Source organism: Saccoglossus kowalevskii, chromosome 1 (genome assembly GCF_978046115.1).
Source record: "Saccoglossus kowalevskii chromosome 1, keSacKowa6.1, whole genome shotgun sequence".
Taxonomy (NCBI): Eukaryota; Metazoa; Hemichordata; class Enteropneusta; family Harrimaniidae; genus Saccoglossus; species Saccoglossus kowalevskii.
Genome location: NC_140641.1, coordinates 38,796,139 through 38,818,809, shown reverse-complemented (window position 1 = coordinate 38,818,809; position 22,671 = coordinate 38,796,139). Strand labels below are relative to the sequence as shown.

General features: G+C 38.4%; 1 protein-coding gene across 5 annotated transcripts in view; it reads right to left on the bottom strand.

The window, feature by feature from the left end:
* The window catches only part of LOC100369159 (phospholipid-transporting ATPase IF-like), an 87,878-nt gene that overhangs the window by 28,589 nt on the left and 36,618 nt on the right, over positions 1-22,671 (bottom strand). For all 5 annotated transcript variants that reach the window (XR_014930045.1, XM_085501951.1, XM_085501952.1 and 2 more), the window contains exons 5-17: positions 20,912-21,019; positions 18,777-18,905; positions 18,194-18,419; positions 16,140-16,221; positions 15,722-15,863; positions 14,511-14,592; positions 14,205-14,263; positions 13,615-13,833; positions 13,193-13,368; positions 5,844-5,986; positions 5,461-5,564; positions 4,673-4,786; positions 3,797-3,919 (exon numbers count right to left, since the gene is read on the bottom strand). Coding sequence is in view for 4 of the 5 variants with exons in the window: in XM_085501951.1 (XP_085358077.1) it covers positions 3,797-3,919; positions 4,673-4,786; positions 5,461-5,564; positions 5,844-5,986; positions 13,193-13,368; positions 13,615-13,833; positions 14,205-14,263; positions 14,511-14,592; positions 15,722-15,863; positions 16,140-16,221; positions 18,194-18,419; positions 18,777-18,905; positions 20,912-21,019 (1,707 nt within the window). In the remaining variant the exon portion in view is untranslated. The remainder of the gene's footprint in view (positions 1-3,796; positions 3,920-4,672; positions 4,787-5,460; positions 5,565-5,843; positions 5,987-13,192; positions 13,369-13,614; positions 13,834-14,204; positions 14,264-14,510; positions 14,593-15,721; positions 15,864-16,139; positions 16,222-18,193; positions 18,420-18,776; positions 18,906-20,911; positions 21,020-22,671) is intronic.

Sequence of the window (22,671 nt, the reverse complement as noted above, 5' to 3'; positions counted from 1 at the left end):
GATATCAGTATTAATTAATTAATTATGTTAATTAGGTGATTGAGAAGCATAAATATTTACCAAAAACTAATATGGTGTATAGTCCTAGGTTCATTGAAATGTGATGGGTACTCTTTAAAAGTTTCATTGAAATCCAATGAGTGGTTTTTAGACATCAGTGCAACAGCCATAGAACAGCAAAAAATTAACTAATTATGCAAATTAGGTAATTAATAGGCACAATTATTTATCCCAAAATTAATCAGGTCTCTGCATAGTCCTAGAATATCTATGTCGCAAGTCTCATTGAAATGTGATGATTAGTACTTCATATCAGGTGTATATCAGGTGAAAAGCTGAAAATTAACTAATTATGCTAATAAAGTGATTAATATGCACAAATTTTTACCCAAAAACTAATGAGGTCTCTGCACAGTCCTCAAGTAACTATGTACCAAGTTTGATTGAAACGTGATCATTACTACTCAAAATATCAAAAGCTGAAAATTAATTAATTATGCAAATTAGGTAATTAATATGTACTGATATTACCCTAAAAACTCTCAGGTCTGTGCAGTGTCATATGACATATATGTACCAAGTTTTATAGAAATGTTATGATTAGTATATGAGATATCAGTGGAAAAACCGAAAATTGATTAATCATTATGTAAATTAGGTAATTAATAATATTAACAGATTTTTACCCAAAACCTTACCAAATCTGCACATTAGTTCAGCACATCCATGTTTCATTGAAATCCAATGAGTGGTTCTTCAAATATCAGTGGAACAGTCATAGAACAGTTTAAAATCAGTTAATTATCATGCAAATTAGGTAATTAATATTCATAGATTTTTACCCAAAACTAATCAAATCTGCGTATTGGTTCAGAGCATCCATGTGCTAAGTTTCATCAAAATACAATGAGTGGTTCTTCAGATATCAGTGGAACAGTCTTGGAATAGCTAAAAATCAGCTAATTATCATGCAAATTAGGTAATTAATATTCATAGATTTTTACCAAAACCTAATCAACTCTGCGCATTATCCCAGAGCATCTATGTACCAAGTTTCACCAAAATTTGATTAGTGGTTCTTGAGATAACGGTGGAACAAAAAAAGTGACATACATACATACATACAGACATACAGACAGGGTAACTGCAAAGACTCCCTTTTGTGCTTCGCACACGGGAGTCAAAAAATATTTTCAAATAAAAACGAGCCACATGCCCTGTAAAAAATTGAATAGCACTTGACATGCAGAAATAATTTATTGGGCTTCAGAAAAAAATGTGTCCAGTGGTGCCCAGTCGATAAACAATTTGAAACCTATGATAAAAAAATGTACACACAAAAGTCATTCGATACTGAATATCATCGACCCCAATCTGGTTTACCTTATTTCCCAACTTGCAAAACTGATTTGTATCTTTTTTTTTTTTTTGTCTTTTTTTGAACTGAGGTCATATCCCGGCCGTTTGTCAAAATATACAGATGTTTTTTAGTGAATAATTGTGAAGCCTGTCACAGCACAAACAAACTATTTGAATCGACGCAGGAGATTGGATGGTACGACGACCCTTAAATTAGCGTCAAATATGCTTTGTTACAACATCATTGATTGGCTGAGAGTTGCATTGATCGGAGCACACAACCTGGGTCACAGAACCATATTTGTCCGTATTATCAATGAGACTTTGCGAGAGAACCACACCCACACTTTCAACCATTTTTAGCGCGGAAGTTGCCAACAAATGTCGAAAAACTCGTGAATTTTATGGATTTGAATAAAATAAAGCTAGCGATTAGAAAGACTGGTTAATAATATACCCCTGATGCTCTTCGATTTTTTTTTAAATTTTATTTCAAGGTGAGAAATGGATAATTGAAGTTCCATCGATTTCAAGGCGACTGTTTCACCGCAACAACTCTATGCCGTGTTGTAGTTTCGCGAGCTAAAACAAAAATATAAATATAATAAATAGTACCTACTTGTTTAATTATTTGGTTTTACAGCCCGCAAATTATGGGACATGATCCCCATGAATTACGATAAATAAATGCTGATTGTGTTGAATGATGGACGTCGGGACTGTTTGGAGAAACCAACGGGGATATTCCAAACAAATTATTGGGACACGGTCGGCAGACATTTCAAACAAATGAAATTATTAACGAAAGACAAGATTTTTACAGATATTTACGAACATATTGTCATACTAAATATATGCAAAATTGACAAATACACAAAGAGATATTAGGTTTTATTTTAGCCTTGGAAATATTTTCTTTCACTCAGTCCATGCATGGGACTTCTATTTAGCTTCATGGTTCTTCGGCTTGTCTTCTCCTTGGGGGAAATAACAATAATTATACAAATCGTAAACTCAACACAGTCAGGAAAAGAAACCCGGACAACCATGTCGTACTTCTGTTGAAATAAATTTTGTAGCAGTGCGTCACGTCAGAATAAGTTGTTTAAAATAAAATAGTCAATCCCAGCCAAATCTAGGTCAAAGGGTCAGATTGCGTGCATATAATTATTGATAGTTAAAACAAAAAGTATTTGAACTTTTGACGGTTGTTCAACATCTATGCACGGTTACTAAACTAGTAACCGTGATCTATGCAAACCAGAATATTGTTAGTAGTCCGAATTTTTGCACAGTCGAAAATAAAGCGGAAATTCAACAAGCGGTCACAAAAGCGAGCAATTGAAAAGCGGAAGCGGTCGAGTGCTTGGGCGAAATGAGTTCTGTACTTCTTTGTTTGATGAAGCGATGCTGATGCCACATTGTCGCCATAATGAGGCCACAATGAAGCGAAGCGATAACCGCCTCAACTTTTTATGTCGCGACATTGAAGCAACACTGAAGCCATAACAATGCCATAATGATGCGATGCTGAAGCGAAGCCGACGCTGAAGTGAAGCCAAAGCTTCCGCGAGAACTGTACTGTATAGGATGTGATCCAATTGCTTGGTATAGGAGGTGATCCAATCGCATGGTGTAGGACGTAATCCAACCGCATGGTGTAGGACGTGATCCAACCGCATGGTGTAGGACGTGATCCAACCGCATGGTGTAGGACGTGATCCAACCGCATGGTGTAGGACGTGATCCAACCACATTGTGTAGGACGTGATCCAACCACATGGTGTAGGACGTGATCCAACTGCTTGGTGTAGGATGCGATCCAACAGCTTGGTGAAGGATGCGATCCAACAGCTTGGTATTCGATGCAATCCAACCACTTGGTGTAGGATGTGATTCAACTGCTGGTATAGGAAGCTTAGTACTCAGCCAAGTGGTGACAACTATTGAAACTTTTCCGCTATCATGAGCTTTGTTTTCAAACATATATGACCACATAATCATTCCATATTTGCAACGTGCATTACTTAATATGTTATGTTGCAGTTATCCCCACAAAATTACGGCATGCTTGTGGAGATACAGTGACAGATGTATAACAATATACAAGGGGAATAGCTCAAACTCTTGATAGTGCTTTCAAAGAGTGTTGTTTTGGGGGATCATGGTTATCTCACCAAACTGTGAGTTTGAGTCTTTGCTATGCCTTGGACTACTGTTTCTCACTATTCTGGATTAAATAGGAACCTGGTATTGAATGTTTGGCACCCATGCACAGGCAGCTAAATTTGTTTGCAGCTGAGAGTTGGGTAATAACATGCACCATATTGAGCAGAATGTCATCAACAATTAGTATGCTATATCAATGTGCATTATTATTATATTATAGCAATCTTTATTGCAATGAAATATAAATGTACTGATCACTCAAATATACCTTGATACCAGCAATTCTCAATTTCTCAATAGTTTCATGCACACCATCCTGTAATTTGTCTTCTATCGCTGTGGCTCCCAGAAGATGTAGATTATTTTCAACCTCATCATAGGCCTCTGCAAGCTGCAATATAATACCAAAGATAGCTATGTAATAAAACATTGCATATAACTTATAAACAAGCTCTTGGCTGAGATAGCTCCGCTGTTAGCAATGCACAGATCAAGAACTGAAGATATCATTAGAAAATAAACAAATCAGAGAAGGGTTTACCCAAGGTACCTATATGTGTAGTATCAAAGCAAGCGGACTTACGGTTTTCAACAAGAATTCAAAAATTACAAAAATATTCATCAAAATTAGAGAATCAAAGATATCATCACGAAATGAACAAATCTGAGAGCGGTCCACATGTATCAAAGCAGTCAAGAAGAAGTTGACAATATCACTTTTATCAAAAATATTCATCAAAATTAGAGAATCAAAGATATCATCATGAAATGAACAAATCTGAGAGCGGTCCACATGTATCAAAGCAATCAACAAGAAGAAGTTGAAAATATCACTTTTATCAAAAATATTCATCAAAATTAGAGAATTGAAGATATCAGAGAGGTCTGCCCAAGGTACATATACACCAAGTATCAAAGCAATAAGAATTGTATTTTACAAGAAGAAGTTGAAAATGTAAAAAGTTGACACAGACGACAACGAATAATCACTCATATGATAAGCTCTGCTCGACAAAGTCAACAGCGGAGCTAAGAAAGTGAAACACATTTTACTAACACACACAGCCCCATATCTGGGCTAAAAATCAAAATACTTCCACTCTTGAAATATATTTTTCTTGATATTAGAAAAAAATGCACTTACCTTTTTGTCTCTATCTTCCAATGCAGAACGTGCGGAGTTTAATTTCATATCAAATTTCTCTACCTCTTCTTCCGTTAAATACTTCTCACTGATGCAGAGTGTTCTTAAACCATCCTAAACACACAAATAGATTGATATGCTGTGTCATCATGAAATGTGTACGATAAAATTTAGACCAAACAAATAGATTTTAATAATTTTCTGAACACACTGACAGCCATACAACAATAACACTGTTACTAGTACTATTATGGCTGTTTGTGTTTGTGTACCCTTGGTGAGTGTGCCACAGATTCAGTGTGTGTCACAGCTGTATTGCTACACATGATTAGGTTTGTTGTTGATCAACAATAATTTTACCCATACTGCACTGTGTTTTTGTTTTAAAAACAAAATGGCGGAAAGCAGGAGATAGGAAGCAGTGATGAGGAAAGATCCAAAATTTGATATCAGTGAAATTGAAGTAGCACTCCATTTTAAATTTGCTAATGCAATGAAATGTGGGAAATTTTATCAATCTTTTTGTGATGGAGCCCATCACTGAATATATGTACTGCATCACTTTAAATTTTTTGGGAGAAATACAGTACATAACTATGTGAAATATGATAACTAACACATGATATGAGAACTAACACAGTGAAATTATTGTTTCATCAATTTTATAAAACCTAATACAAATTACCATATTAGAAACACAGCTATACATATTTACTCAATAACACTCAAAAATATTCACATAAATTATTTTTTAAATTATATTTGAAAAATAGAGATAAGATACTCACCACTGCATAATGACTCATATGTTCAATTGCATCATTTTTATTGCCTTCTGTACACCGTGGTAATATAGCTGTGTCTGCACCCTTACAAACCATTAAAGTACGTCCTAGTAAAACCATAGTATGTCAGTCACATGTGGTGACGTTATACCTTGAATTAATCTACATATGTTGAAAATAACATACCTATGGGCAGTCTAAATCCCTATCCTATTCTATTCTTGAAATGATGCATACAAGTATGTAGTACATCTTTACATCATATAAAACATGTTTTGTCACTACTAAATGGCTATCACATGACCTATTACAACCAATCAGATTGAATTTTTAATTTCTCAGCATTGTTTAGAATAGTGTTGTAATATACTGGACACCTGTCTTACCGTCTGGTGTATTGAGAATAACGCTCATTCTCTTTCTAGTGGCATCAAAGTCCAATATGTGCTTGATCAAATAACGTTGTTTTTTACCATTTATGAGTAAATTCATGTATTCCTGGGTTCCTCCTAAAAATATGACATCATTCCTGAAAATAAGAACAATGATTATGAAGTTTTTGTGACAGTACAGTGGCTATGACCTCCCCATGGAGTATGTGGCACACTCACCAGAGTACAGTGGCTATGACCTCCCCATGGAGTATGTGGCACACTCACCAGAGTACAGTGGCTATGACCTCCCCATGGAGTATGTGGCACACTCACCAGAGTACAGTGGCTATGACCTCCCCATGGAGTATGTGGCACACTCACCAGAGTACAGTGGCTATGACCTCCCCATGGAGTATGTGGCACACTCACCAGAGTACAGTGGCTATGACCTCCCCATGAAGTATGTGGCACACTCACCAGAGTACAGTGGCTATGACCTCCCCATGAAGTATGTGGCACACTCACCAGAGTACAGTGGCTATGACCTACCCATGAAGTATGTGGCACACTCACCAGAGTACAGTGGCTATGACCTCCCCATGAAGTATGTGGCACACTCACCAGAGTACAGTGGCTATGACCTCCCCATGAAGTATGTGGCACACTCACCAGAGTACAGTGGCTATGACCTCCCCATGAAGTATGTGGCACACTCACCAGAGTACAGTGGCTATGACCTACCCATGAAGTATGTGGCACACTCACCAGAGTACAGTGGCTATGACCTACCCATGAAGTATGTGGCACACTCACCAGAGTACAGTGGCTATGACCTCCCCATGAAGTATGTGGCACACTCACCAGAGTACAGTGGCTATGACCTCCCCATGAAGTATGTGACACACTCACCAGAGTACAGTGGCTATGACCTACCCATGAAGTATGTGGCACACTCACCAGAGTACAGTGGCTATGACCTCCCCATGAAGTATGTGGCACACTCACCAGAGTACAGTGGCTATGACCTCCCCATGAAGTATGTGGCACACTCACCAGAGTACAGTGGCTATGACCTCCCCATGAAGTATGTGGCACACTCACCAGAGTACAGTGGCTATGACCTCCCCATGGAGTATGTGGCACACTCACCAGAGTACAGTGGCTATGACCTCCCCATGGAGTATGTGGCACACTCACCAGAGTACAGTGGCTATGACCTCCCCATGGAGTATGTGGCACACTCACCAGAGTACAGTGGCTATGACCTCCCCATGAAGTATGTGGCACACTCACCAGAGTACAGTGGCTATGACCTCCCCATGGAGTATGTGGCACACTCACCAGAGTACAGTGGCTATGACCTACCCATGAAGTATGTGGCACACTCACCAGAGTACAGTGGATATGACCTCCCCATGAAGTATGTGGCACACTCACCAGAGTACAGTGGCTATGACCTACCCATGAAGTATGTGGCACACTCACCAGAGTACAGTGGCTATGACCTCCCCATGGAGTATGTGGCACACTCACCAGAGTACAGTGGATATGACCTCCCCATGAAGTATGTGGCACACTCACCAGAGTACAGTGGCTATGACCTCCCCATGAAGTATGTGGCACACTCACCAGAGTACAGTGGCTATGACCTCCCCATGGAGTATGTGGCACACTCACCACAGTACAGTGGCTATGACCTCCCCATGGAGTATGTGGCACACTCACCAGAGTACAGTGGCTATGACCTACCCATGGAGTATGTGGCACACTCACCAGAGTACAGTGGCTATGACCTCCCCATGAAGTATGTGGCACACTCACCAGAGTACAGTGGCTATGACCTCCCCATGGAGTATGTGGCACATTCACCAGAGTACAGTGGCTATGACCTACCCATGGAGTATGTGGCACACTCACCAGAGTACAGTGGCTATGACCTCCCCATGAAGTATGTGGCACACTCACCAGAGTACAGTGGCTATGACCTCCCCATGAAGTATGTGGCACACTCACCAGAGTACAGTGGCTATGACCTACCCATGAAGTATGTGGCACACTCACCAGAGTACAGTGGCTATGACCTACCCATGAAGTATGTGGCACACTCACCAGAATACAGTGGCTATGACCTACCCATGAAGTATGTGGCACACTCACCAGAGTACAGTGGCTATGACCTACCCATGAAGTATGTGGCACACTCACCAGAGTACAGTGGCTATGACCTACCCATGAAGTATGTGGCACACTCACCAGAGTACAGTGGCTATGACCTACCCATGAAGTATGTGGCACACTCACCAGAGTACAGTGGCTATGACCTCCCCATGAAGTATGTGGCACACTCACCAGAGTACAGTGGCTATGACCTCCCCATGGAGTATGTGGCACACTCACCAGAGTACAGTGGCTATGACCTCCCCATGAAGTATGTGGCACACTCACCAGAGTACAGTGGCTATGACCTCCCCATGAAGTATGTGGCACACTCACCTGAGTACAGTGGCTATGACCTACCCATGAAGTATGTGGCACACTCACCAGAGTACAGTGGATATGACCTCCCCATGAAGTATGTGACACACTCACCAGAGTACAGTGGCTATGACCTACCCATGAAGTATGTGGCACACTCACCTGAGTACAGTGGCTATGACCTACCCATGAAGTATGTGGCACACTCACCAGAGTACAGTGGATATGACCTCCCCATGAAGTATGTGACACACTCACCAGAGTACAGTGGCTATGAACTCCCCATGGAGTATGTGGCACACTCACCAGAGTACAGTGGCTATGACCTCCCCATGAAGTATGTGGCACACTCACCAGAGTACAGTGGCTATGACCTCCCCATGAAGTATGTGGCACACTCACCAGAGTACAGTGGCTATGAACTCCCCATGGAGTATGTGGCACACTCACCAGAGTACAGTGGCTATGACCTCCCCATGAAGTATGTGGCACACTCACCAGAGTACAGTGGCTATGACCTCCCCATGGAGTATGTGGCACACTCACCAGAGTACAGTGGCTATGACCTACCCATGAAGTATGTGGCACACTCACCAGAGTACAGTGGCTATGACCTCCCCATGAAGTATGTGGCACACTCACCAGAGTACAGTGGCTATGACCTCCCCATGAAGTATGTGGCACACTCACCAGAGTACAGTGGCTATGACCTCCCCATGAAGTATGTGGCACACTCACCAGAGTACAGTGGCTATGACCTCCCCATGAAGTATGTGGCACACTCACCAGAGTACAGTGGCTATGACCTCCCCATGAAGTATGTGGCACACACACCACAGTACAGTGGCTATGACCTCCCCATGAAGTATGTGGCACACTCACCAGAGTACAGTGGCTATGACCTCCCCATGGAGTATGTGGCACACTCACCAGAGTACAGTGGCTATGACCTCCCCATGAAGTATGTGGCACACTCACCAGAGTACAGTGGCTATGACCTCCCCATGAAGTATGTGGCACACTCACCAGAGTACAGTGGCTATGACCTCCCCATGGAGTATGTGGCACACTCACCAGAGTACAGTGGCTATGACCTCCCCATGAAGTATGTGGCACACTCACCAGAGTACAGTGGCTATGACCTCCCCATGAAGTATGTGGCACACTCACCAGAGTACAGTGGCTATGACCTACCCATGAAGTATGTGGCACACTCACCAGAGTACAGTGGATATGACCTCCCCATGAAGTATGTGGCACACTCACCAGAGTACAGTGGCTATGACCTCCCCATGGAGTATGTGGCACACTCACCAGAGTACAGTGGCTATGACCTACCCATGGAGTATGTGGCACACTCACCAGAGTACAGTGGATATGACCTCCCCATGAAGTATGTGGCACACTCACCAGAGTACAGTGGCTATGACCTCCCCATGGAGTATGTGGCACACTCACCAGAGTACAGTGGCTATGACCTACCCATGAAGTATGTGGCACACTCACCAGAGTACAGTGGCTATGACCTACCCATGAAGTATGTGACACACTCACCAGAGTACAGTGGCTATGAACTACCCATGAATTATGTGGCACACTCACCAGAGTACAGTGGCTATGACCTCCCCATGAAGTATGTGGCACACTCACCAGAGTACAGTGGCTATGACCTCCCCATGAAGTATGTGGCACACTCACCAGAGTACAGTGGCTATGAACTCCCCATGGAGTATGTGGCACACTCACCAGAGTACAGTGGCTATGACCTCCCCATGAAGTATGTGGCACACTCACCAGAGTACAGTGGCTATGACCTCCCCATGAAGTATGTGGCACACTCACCAGAGTACAGTGGCTATGACCTACCCATGAAGTATGTGGCACACTCACCAGAGTACAGTGGCTATGACCTACCCATGAAGTATGTGGCACACTCACCAGAGTACAGTGGCTATGACCTCCCCATGAAGTATGTGGCACACTCACCAGAGTACAGTGGCTATGACCTACCCATGAAGTATGTGGCACACTCACCAGAGTACAGTGGCTATGACCTACCCATGAAGTATGTGGCACACTCACCAGAGTACAGTGGCTATGACCTACCCATGAAGTATGTGGCACACTCACCAGAGTACAGTGGCTATGACCTCCCCATGAAGTATGTGACACACTCACCAGAGTACAGTGGCTATGACCTCCCCATGAAGTATGTGGCACACTCACCAGAGTACAATGGCTATGACCTCCCCATGAAGTATGTGGCACACTCACCAGAGTACAATGGCTATGACCTCCCCATGAAGTATGTGGCACACTCACCAGAGTACAGTGGCTATGACCTCCCCATGAAGTATGTAGAGTACAGTCGATTTACTCTTCCTATTGAGTCTGTGGCACAATCACCCAAGTAAATTCTAAATAAGAAATTGACCTAACTAACTAGTCTGTGTGTATTTTTTCAAATTTCTTGGAAGGAAATGATAAAACCATAGTATTATTGCGTTATTAGCTACGACACAAGGCCATTATTTGATTTCCCATACTTGACAATGTAAGCGTTGCATATCACTCATTCAAAACCACAAGAAATGATTGTCAGTAAGTTACATGTAGTGCAGTACAACAAATCTACAGTATTCTCATATTAAAGGACAAACTTTTCAAACATCTGCTCAATAAAAAAAAACACAAGTCTAATATCAAAGCTAACAGGGATTAACAGCAAGCTTAATCTGATCACATGCTTGTCAGATCAAAGGGTCTAGTTTGTGAGAGTAGAGGCACACAGCCATGCATGCCACATTAAAAAAACAGTTAGTGTGAGCCAAAGTAGTCTGGTCACATACCTGCCAGATCACCAGATCAGTTGGTGTGAGTTAAAGTAGTCTGGTCGCATATCTGCCAGATCACCAGACCAGTTGGTTTGAGCCAAAATACAGTCTGGTCACATGCCTGCCAGATCACCAGACCAGTTGGTGTGAGCCAAAACACAGTCTGGTGACATGCATGTCAGTTAAAAAAACAGTTGTGGTGGGCCAAGTAGTCTTATCACATCCCTGCCAGATCGCCAGAGAGACCAGTTGGTGTGAATCGAAGGACAGTTTCATCACATATCTATCAGATCACCAGAAAGACCAGTTGGTGCGAACCGAGCACAATTTCATCACATACCTATCAGATCACAGACACAAATTGAGGACAATACTACCCCAGACCATTCGTCCCGGTGTTATCGCTATCGCCACACGAGACTCCAGCTTGTCTCCTATACAATTTGACTGCGCACATCCAGAAAGTAGATGTAGCTGTGATTGGTGGAATACTAATGAGTTGAGTGTCAATCAAACGCCCACGCTATCTTTAGTAAACAAAGTCACGTGACATGCGCCATTTTAGTTTTGATTAGTTCATCGGATCGGAGTGTCGGTGCTCGCCATCCATAAATCAAATCAAAATGATTTCTAAGGAAATTGTCGCGTCAGCAGTGGACAGTGTCTTAAAACACATCGATGTTATGGAACGTCGTTTTGAACTTGAACGTGGTCGGGCAGGCGATTTCAAGGCAGCACGCTTAACCCTTTCGTTCACAGGTTGGGAGATATTAGAATGACTGACAATTTCACGCCACTGTTTTACATTATTGGCTGATTTTTCTGCGCTATCAATCTTTCTCTTACAAACTAGACATAGATGAGACGACAGAGTCGCTCCTTTCACAACGTCGCACTGGATCAAATTGTAAAGACGATTTCCATAAGTTATCCCTCCTGCTTTTCCTGGCTTGAATAAATTCACACACGACTTTAACTGTCCACAAACTCGAAGACTACACGAACACAGTCTACAATAGTCGTCCGCAACAATATGTATGTATTTCTTCGGTGTACTGATGCACGAATGCACCGTGACACGGTGTTTCTGGGGTGTCGCCATCGCTGAGAATGCCGCCGGCGCAATTTTTCACCCAACTCGCGATTCTGTTTTGCAACATTTTATTAATATTCCCTTTGACAAAATCGCCGACAAAAGCACCGCTTTGCTGATCTTTTGTTCTATAATTCTTAATGCAAACACCGACCCTAGTAGTAATTAGTAACGTCGCCTAGTACATATGAACGGTCGTCATTGCAAATCGAACATCCTTTTGAAATTTGGACGTCGGGCAGGCGATTTCAAGGCACCGCACTTAAATATTAGCAACATATTTTTCTGAGCGGTTGTTTATTCTCTTTCAAACGAGACATAAATGTGACGACATAGTCGATCCCTTATCCACCGCTAAGAATGCCGCAATGTTTCGTTCGTTTTGCAACATGCCACAAATCGTCGAAAAAAACACCACTTCGACGGAAGCTTGCGTAATAAGGGGGTTAAAACAAGAAAACAAATGCCATGTTTAATACATATCGACCTGTTTTACTTGCGAAAGATAACGGAACATGAACTCGTTTCGTGCGACTTCGGAACCCGAAGGAACACACCAACAACGTTGAATTTACCCGCTATCTTCCAAATATGGTATATTAATTTATTCAGTTGTTAATTTAGAGTGACGTCCGCGGTCGAATGCGATTGGCTATCGATGTCAGTGCAAAGGTCATATGAATATTAAAATTAAGTGGGTGGAAGGAAAATTGTATAGGAGACAAGCTGGAGTCTCGTGTGGCGATAGCGATAACACCGGGACGAATGGTCTGGGGTAGGACAATACACACAGCCTGATCACATGCAACATTCATAAATAAAACAACTTAACCCTACCTGACCTAGGTTCCACTTATCCTCAAGTATTTTACTGGATTTTACATTAAGAGGATCAAGCAACCAAAATTTGATCACAGTGTAAGCAGTGCAAATGATTTTGGACAGCAGTGAATTTGTACCTGTTTGCTGCTTCTACTAGAGCCTTTTCATCTGGTGAAGACGCCTGATATTCTAGCTCACTGGGATTGAGTGCTCCACCATCTACTTCAGTTTTACTACCTCCACCTGAGGTATCCTTTCCTACTTGTACAACATGGCACACTGCCAGCGCTTGCAGAAATTCACACATTTTATCCTGTGAATGGTCAATAAAAATAATACGAGTCATATACGTGTAACATACAAATTCACATTTTCAAAGCTATTTTGTCATTTTTCTAAATTTCAGCCATTTTCACTACCAGATTTCTGATGCTCATGACCAAAGTTGGTGAAAAAGTTCATAATAAATGTATTCTATTTAACACTTCCTATGTCAATTTCTTTGTATTCTCCTTTAGGACCATATTAAAGACAACGAAAGCAATACAAATATTATTACCTGATCTTCCGATGTAATGAGAAGTTGTCCATCATCAGTGGTGTCCTCTGGCTGCAATACTCCATCTACTTCTGTGTATAGTTTACCATCAATTGAACATTTTCTAAATGTCATGACATTCTCTGTAAGGGTTCCTGTTTTATCACTGAATAAATATTCAATCTGTCCCAGCATTTCAATTAAATCTGATGTATTTGCTTTGGCAGGTTCATCTGTATTCTATAAAAACATGAGATATTTTAACTTAATGTCTAAGAAACTTTCTTATTGGGTGAATTCTACAATGAATGGGGGCACTGTCCAATCAGAATGCAGTTTACATCAACTGCATCTGTCATCAAATAAACAATTCTGAGAGAGACCCATCCCAATGTACATTGAACTAGTGAACATATGACAAGGATAAGAATATTTGGCAGGAGATAATCCAGCATCAGCGAGTGTGTTATTTTGCATCCTCATCACCAGTAATATTATTAATATGACATATTTTGATTTGGGCTGATGGCCTTGTATTTCAGTAAATTGTTTTTTTATACTTTTATACTATTACAAAACTATTGAGAACTTGAAAACAATTTTAAGCCTACCTCATCATACAGATCAAGATCCCAAGGGAAGAACATAGAAGCACCAAACTTTACCAGCTCTGGAGACGGAAAATTAAAACAAAATTGAGAATTCAAAGCATAACAGGAAAATCAATCTTGTGGCTGGAAGAAGAAAGAAGATACAGCAAGCAAAACAAACCATTCGTGAAATAACAGTTGCATTAAAAAACAGCTGATTTGCATAAATACCGGTAACTACCATAAATACTAGTAGGTGTACACAACAAATCCATTAAAAGGGGTGTATTCAAACCAAATCACATCTAGAGAAGGAAATCAACTTACCTAACGTAACATAAAGCGATATAGGAATAATATAACTAAATAATACCAAGAAAGCTAAGATATCCTCAATGACTTTACCAGCCTAACAAATCAAAATTAAAAACAAAAATTAAAATAAAACAATCATGGAAGAGAAGAGGGGTGACATGCAATGCTGAATGCTATTGTAGCTTATTGTTACATATTAGGTTTTAGGGATGATGGACTTACTGTGAAAAAACTGTCACATTGTACCAATACTGAATACAGAAATATTAAAGATACAGCTGTAGTTGAAGCATAAATCGTCAACTCTTTGAGATTACCCACCCTTTGATTGACATTTTTTAGAATGTACACCTCCAAAAATGTCTCCTTTAACAATAAAAAACAGATTTGCATTTCAGATTTTTCCAATAAATATGTAAAAGTGGCATGTGAATACGTTATTTGTATCTATTTATGGCATGTTAAAATTAATCCAACAAAAAAACGAAAAATTGTTATCTCTCAGAGACAGAAGTAAGGAACTGTTTGGGCAAAGAATTTCTTTAAAATGGGTAAAGTTTACACTGGAATCGGCATAACTTTGAAAGTTTATCTGTTTTTTCATTGTATACCATTGAAATTGTATGCCTTGTTTTCTCAACACATGTCAACATTTCCACTAACAGGGATTTAAGTAAAACAACAGGCTATGATCAGAAACATTGAAATTTTCGCTAACCCGAATACATTAACGATGTTATTTTGTGGGCCTGGTTCACTCTATAATCTATAATTAAAGTTGTATTATTGAATATATTTAGTTTGTAACCTTTCAGGTATGGACTAGTATATACCAACAATGGGTCAGTACTTTTTTTGCAAACAGCTGAACAATATCAGACATTTATGTCAAAATTGTTGTGATCACATTTTTTGCTTCCAGAGTGCCATCAATACCTGGAACATTTTATAATTCCTCAAAGTTATTTGTGTTTACAAGCTGGATTCAAATAATGTTGCATGATGGGACATTAGGTAGCTTGGAAAAGAAATAAATCAGTCAGGTACCTACACGATCAACTCACAAATGAAGTAACTACTGATTTCAGTTTTTTGCTTCTTTGATTCAAAGACAGAGCTGGTAGTGAATACAGAAAAATCATGCTCAGCATTATTTCCACCAGCTGCAGGTTTTCTTTTGTGAGAATTCAGAGTTGAAAGTCAAAGTAGCAGATGATACTTACAGTAATGGTTTTATTCTCTTCTGCCACATACCAAGATTGTTTATACACATCCGTGCTTTCATACCAATAAAACAACGCAGCACACAAAGACGATTGGACAATCAACCATGTTAGGCAGAATATAAGGCAATCATTCATTGATCTGAAAAATTAAATGTGTGCAAAATTATCAATTTCATTGGAATTCTGGTAGTAATCTGGCAGTCCTTCTCACAACATCCTATCAATGCCTGAATATCCAAGTCAAAATAGCTAGTTTTTTGGAAAGACGACAGTTTGAACACAAATATGCGATTGTGAATGTCAAGTTCCATTCTCGGATTTCGACCCCCAATCAAAAGAAGAATAACATAACAGTGGAATTTGTACTTGTGCAGTTCTGACAACAGTAATGTTTTAATATGACTAATGTACTTACGATTCTATTATGGAAACTTTCAAGCCTTTCTGCTTAGAATTTAATGCCATTTTGGTTTCCTGTCCAGTATATATTGCACAACCTAAAGAAAGGATGACAATAGATGACAAAATCAAAATTTTTCACTTTTCACAAAATTTATCTGCATACTTCTTTCTATACAAAATTTTTGACCAACAACTAATCAATAGAATTTTTTTTTCAAAAAAAAGAACTAAATCATTGAAATATTCATAAAAATGTGTAAAATATTACACTGAAATTTTGGTGGAAAAATTGTGGCATTCAAAGGGAGATTCTGTAAAGACAATTTTTCAGTATTTTGCTATTAAAAATTCACTGAAAGTTTACAAAGAATATAGATGTCAACCATTCAGAAATTATACACTTTGGCCAAGATGCACATTCATATAGTGAAAGAAATTTCAAATATTTTTATTAAATTGTATGAGATACCCTGGATACAATCTAGGATCAAACCCAAGTGTGTCAAGTGATGCATGATGATCAAATTAGCAAGTCATAAATTAGGAAATGTGTAATTTTGAATCCATTTTTTAGGTCATTGTTTGTTTTGTGTCTTTAATTGAATTATCCAAAGATGCCCTCAGACATATACAGAAGATACAGGGACTGGCAACAAGTGCAAACATCAAATGAAATAGAATGCTGAAACATGAGACTTCTCTTGGTGCATCATGCTCCATTGAGTATTAAGTATGTGTGCACATGCAACAAATCCCCAATCATTTGTATAACCCTCTTTCTATTAGTTTTTCAAAAACATAATGTATCAATCATATTCATAACACTGTGCAGTGTGAATATTACTGTCCACATTATATTGCATAGATTTGTTTTTCTTTGAAAATTGTATTATATTTTTTTGGATTGAGTTAAAAACAAGCGTTTTGCATTGCACTGTCCCCATTGTGTACTATAGGTATATAGATTTCTGTTGTTTGTTATAAAGTGAATAATAATAGTAGAATAGTAAAATATAACAGCAGAGCGAAAACCTGTATTCCTTGGTATTTTTCACTATGAAGATGCACGTGTTGTGCAACAAAACAAATGTCAACAGCATAGCACAAATTATTGGTATAAAGGTTCCTATTCATAATCATTGTGAGAGACGATTACTCCTTCCACCAAGTTTGAATAAAATGAAATGTCCAAGGTCTGTTTAAAATACCTGATTTTATTCTTTATTTACACCTGAAACAGTCAGCAGTCTTTGATCAGATGACCACATTATTGTATGTGTGTTTGTGTACTATGATGGACAATCTAGGTATTAAATTTTCAGTGAATTGCATGTACATGTATGAGATATACATGTCTGTCTTGAAAAGAATGTTAAAAACAAAATGGTTGCTAGTTGACCATTTTAAGTCAAATTTAGAAATGAAATTGGCATGCATTAACTAATCTTTCCACCAAATTTGAAGTAAATCCGCCAACACATGACTGAGATCTGGTTCGGAACATGTCAAATTACCTATTATAGATTATAGTGTATTTTAACAACTAAATAAATTTGTCAGCAGTCAATCATCTTTGATCGGATAGCAAAATTATTGTATGTCATGATATACTGTCCAGTTTGAAGTGAAATACTCAAAGCATGTACAAAATATGTTTAAAATAGAATTTGTTAAAACCAAAATGGCCACCAGTCTGCCATTTTGAGTTCAAATCATAAGACATCAAATTGGTGCATCAACTGCCAATAATAGTTAATCCTTACATTTGGTTTAAAGAAAACTGGTTTAGGGGTGCCAAGAAACACGCAAAGAGACTAAACCATGAATATCCTGTCAATCGTCACCTCCAAACCAATTTGAAATGCACTTTTGAGAAGATGGTAAATCAAATTTGAATTGCACATACCGGTAATAAGTTGCATAGACAATGTTTTTTATAATTCTCCCATCAAAACACATTTTCTTAGATTGTGTACTGTAATATTGCATGTTAACATTCAAAATCACACTCAAAGAGATGTAAGATCAAAGTATCATGTATTCCCACATGTCTTTAATGTAACTTACCAAAAACATACGGTGTATTTTTCAATCTGCATCCTCTGAGCAATACATTTTCTGGTCCCAATGGCTTCAATGTTGGTTCTGCCCCATCACCCTGGTTGTAAATGTTCATTCTTCCAACAAATTTATACAGATCAGACTGTGGCTGTTCACATTCAACATTGGCAACTAAGGAGTCTAATGCTTCCGGTGTCTGTAACGGGGCTGTGTCTGTTTGCGAGCTGAATATCTATTAACAAAGACATCAACAAATTTTCAGTGTAAAAGAACAAAAACTGTGTAGGATTTGAATTTAGTTGTAGCTGTTCACATTCAACAAGGATAATACCTTTGTTGTCTGTAAAGTGAACAAAGATTTTCATAAATATATCAGCTACTGAAATCTTCCACACATAGCCAAAGTGAATGGGAAGCAGACGATGAAAAGACAGGACAATATTTTCAGAAGTGAAAACCCCAAAAATGTGCCATCGGTGAGAATCTGACATAGGATTTAAGATTTTTAAAGATAAGTTTCTTGTATAATGCGAAAATTAAGACACAATGGGGAGTCAATGTGTTGAGGTATAAAACAAATTTTGCATACCTTTAAGTTTGTCTCACCATCTAAGTTGGCAGTAGTGATATGACATTGACCTTCAGGATCAGTAGATGATAGCAATACCAAGTCAGCTGGTAATTCTTGATTTTTAACTATCTTTACTATATCGCCAACCTACATGCATAAAATGGTGACATTAAGAAAAATACATTTGTAGTTCATGATATACATGTATCTTAACATTCTGAGCATTGTCAAGGTGAATTTATAACATAATGGTTTGTGTTGAACACGAGTTGAAAATTAAATCAAAGCAAGAATACAGTATAGCCTAAAATCTATATGTTTTCCAAAGTCCCATAGACCTCTACAAATAATGCCTAGAAATGATGTTCAAATTAGCTTATTAAACATAATAATACAATTAAACATCACATTCATGGGCTGAGACTTTACTGAAACCAAGACAAGTAATATACCGTCTCCATTCATCAATCAGTTTAAATGCTACATGCACAAAAACACATGGTCTCTACACTGACACTGCTGGATGGTTGAAGGCATTTCCAATCAATCAAATTTATATGGTTAACAGCTGATTGTGTTCATTTGACCATCATTCCTATTGTATACATGTACATAAGCTAGAGAAATACAAGGACATTAAAAATTCAAAAACATAGTTGAACTCTGGTGACCTTGCCCTTTGTTATATAATATAATTCCCTTTATCATAGTTTATTTCAATATAAATATGCATTGTCATAATTAATTTTGAATACAAACAAGTTTTGGGGTTGAACCAACAGTGGGGAATCAGTCTACCGAATGTCCTTAAAAGATGTAAATATCTTACAAAAACATTGGTGCCTTATTTGTTTAATTATTTTAAGGGACATAATTTTATAGCTTTATTCAAAGTAATTCAGATATTTTAGTATAAAAACAAATGTCTCATTGCAAAAAAAAAGTGCTGCATTTAGATGTGAATAGATTCATAAAACATGCGAGATAACAGAACATTTTAGCTGGCTTTAGTCCAAGTATTTTGTACAGTTGTCTGTCAAAAATTAATGATTCACTGAGACAAATATGAACTGCCATTGTGCGACTACTGTATTATATGAAAAGTAAAAAAAAAACACCCTCTATGAATAGCTATCATGTTGCAAGCTCTGCTTTGTATGCAAATCAACTTAAATAGTTAGTTGGTGTCCAGTGGAGGGAGAAGTCAACAGTACTGTTGCCTTCTGAGAATCTACATCTTCAAACACTGCAATCTTTGAAGTGCGTTTTTAAACTAGTATTATAAAAAGTCTATCATTCTGTTCTAATAGCTGAAACATATTCCTGTGAGTTTTCATTTGTCGAATGAATTGTTTGTCAAATACAGAATACATATACTTTAGAATAATTTTCTTTTTAAAATGTGGATGAAATGTTTTGCTTTTAATGTATTTTTTATGTATTGTTTTTGATTTGATAACTTTGAACTAAACAGATTTTCTATTCGCTTCAGATCTTGATCAAAGTTAGGCACCCATTTCATAGGAGTGCTTATATTGATTTTCTGACATCTTGTTTTCTGTAAAGATTTTATTGGTAGGTTTGCAAATGTGTATCAGACTGTGCAATCTCTCCATGAGTTGGTTTTGAAACCCAGTATGGGATTCTGAGATACATTACCAAGGATATTATTACAAGATAAATCATTTGCTTCATTGAACACATACAACAATGCATATTTCCACTGAGATCAGTGACCTTTGATGTGTATCACCAGTGATCAGTCAAGTAGAAACAGTCAAAATATTTTATCAGATTTTCTCAATTTTTGCATGATATTTTCATACAGGACATCTGTTGTTCAAACTCAGGGAAGATTTTATACTGATGAATAAGGTGACCAAGTTTGATAAAGTTTGGAATAGAATTAGTAAAGTTATTATGCACACAATAACAATTATTAACGACGACGACGACGGCAACAACAACGACAACGTCGGACAAAATTTTTCCCTTAATATACCTTTCCCTTCCATCTTTGATGGTACGGGCAAGGTAACAAAATGATTTTGTTTATGCATTTCTTGGGTGTAATGTAATTGACATTGTATTTCAATGATGTATAGTTATGTAAACAAGTAAACAACATAATGGTATTGAAAATTAAAATATACCTTAATGTCTTCAGATAATATTTTTACTAATTTCCCATTTTGAATTACAAACGCTGCTCTTTTATTCACTTCATTGTCAGCTCTATGCCTAAGCCAATCTTCATATGCCTAGGAGACAGAAATAAAATACATCCATGTTATTGTATTAGGTAGAATGAATACAAATTATACTTCAATATTTTGTTGTCGACATGCTCAACTTAAATATTGTATTTCTCTTTAATGTTTTAGATTTATAAGTTATGTCATAATGACAACATTTCCTCAAATACAAAGTGAAAAGCATCATGACTAGGGTTTAATGGATTTATGATAAACTGAGGTTTTTTCAATGCAATTAGAATATTTGTTTATTTGAATAGCTTCAAGTTGGCGTCTTTTTGATCAAATGTATAACATTTTGTATATATTTTATCTATGAGGCTTCTATTCTAGAATATATGACATTTTCATCATATTCATTGTGAGTTCATTATGAGTTCATACCACTAAATACTGAAAATGAAAAATTTTTAAAACTAGCGCCAAAGGCGCATATTAGTTTTTATGTTTATATAAGAGATTGCATACTTACCTTTGGTTAATGAAATTTTAATTTCATAAACAAATGGGATAATTGCCAATTATCATATATACTGGTTAAATAAAATCGAAATAACAGTGGATAGCTCCCGTAGGGGGCGTCCTTCCCCTGTCATCTGATTTGCATACTTCCAGATCTTTTTGACCACGATATTGATTCGTAGCTATTTATCTGGGGTGGTCTTGGCTGGGAAGGTAAGTATGCAATCTCTTATATAAAAATAAAAACTAATATGCGCCTTCGGCGCTAGTTTTAAAAGTTTATTACAGAGTATTGCATACTAACCCCTTTGGTTAATGAAATTTTAATTTCATAAACAAATGGGACAGATTACCAGAGAATATCTCTTGGCAGATAAATACTACCCCACCTGATTATGGAATTGAAAAAATTCCATCCCCCTAACTGTATAACTCCCGCTAACTGAATAATTCTTGTAGTTGCGGGAAGTTACATGCCCTATTGTTTCGTTACAACTTGGCCTGTCACTAGGTAGCCTAACAAGTGTAGGCCCTGTGACTCGGCCGCTAGGTCTTTCAGGTAATAAGAGAGAAAAGTGTTGCTAGTTTTCCAGGACCCGGCTGCTAGCACCTGGGCTAAAGAAGCTCCGCTAGCAAATGCCAGTGTATTACCTATGCCTCTTAAGTCATGCATCTTGGCAGTGACTTTGCCTGCCTCTGTGCTCAAATACTTATCACTATAAGCGTGGTAAACTGTCTCTTTTACCCATCTCGCTAACATGAATTTCGACGCCGCTGAGCTTTGTTTACCTTTTTGGTAACAAACGAACATCGACCTTTGACCCCTTCTGACCCCGGAAGTACATTTCTTATAATAAGCTAGCGCACGTACCGGACAAAGAATTCTGTCTTGTTTTTCATTGGAAATATTGCTCAGTGCCGGGATAACGATCGGAGTCGCCGTCTTGTGCAGTTTCTGATTTTTTCCTCTGAATTTTACTGATGTCATTAAAATCGCTTTATCGGGATAAAACACCGTAAAATTGTCTTCAAATGACAGAGCGTGTATTTCGCTAACTCGCCTCCCTGAAGCGAGTGCTAGCAGAAAAACAGTCTTTTTCGTCCAGTCCTGTAGTGACGCCAATTCCTTTGGTTCGTATGGGAATTGTCGTAGCGCTTCAAGGACTACTGACAAGCTCCATGCAGGTGCTTTGTAC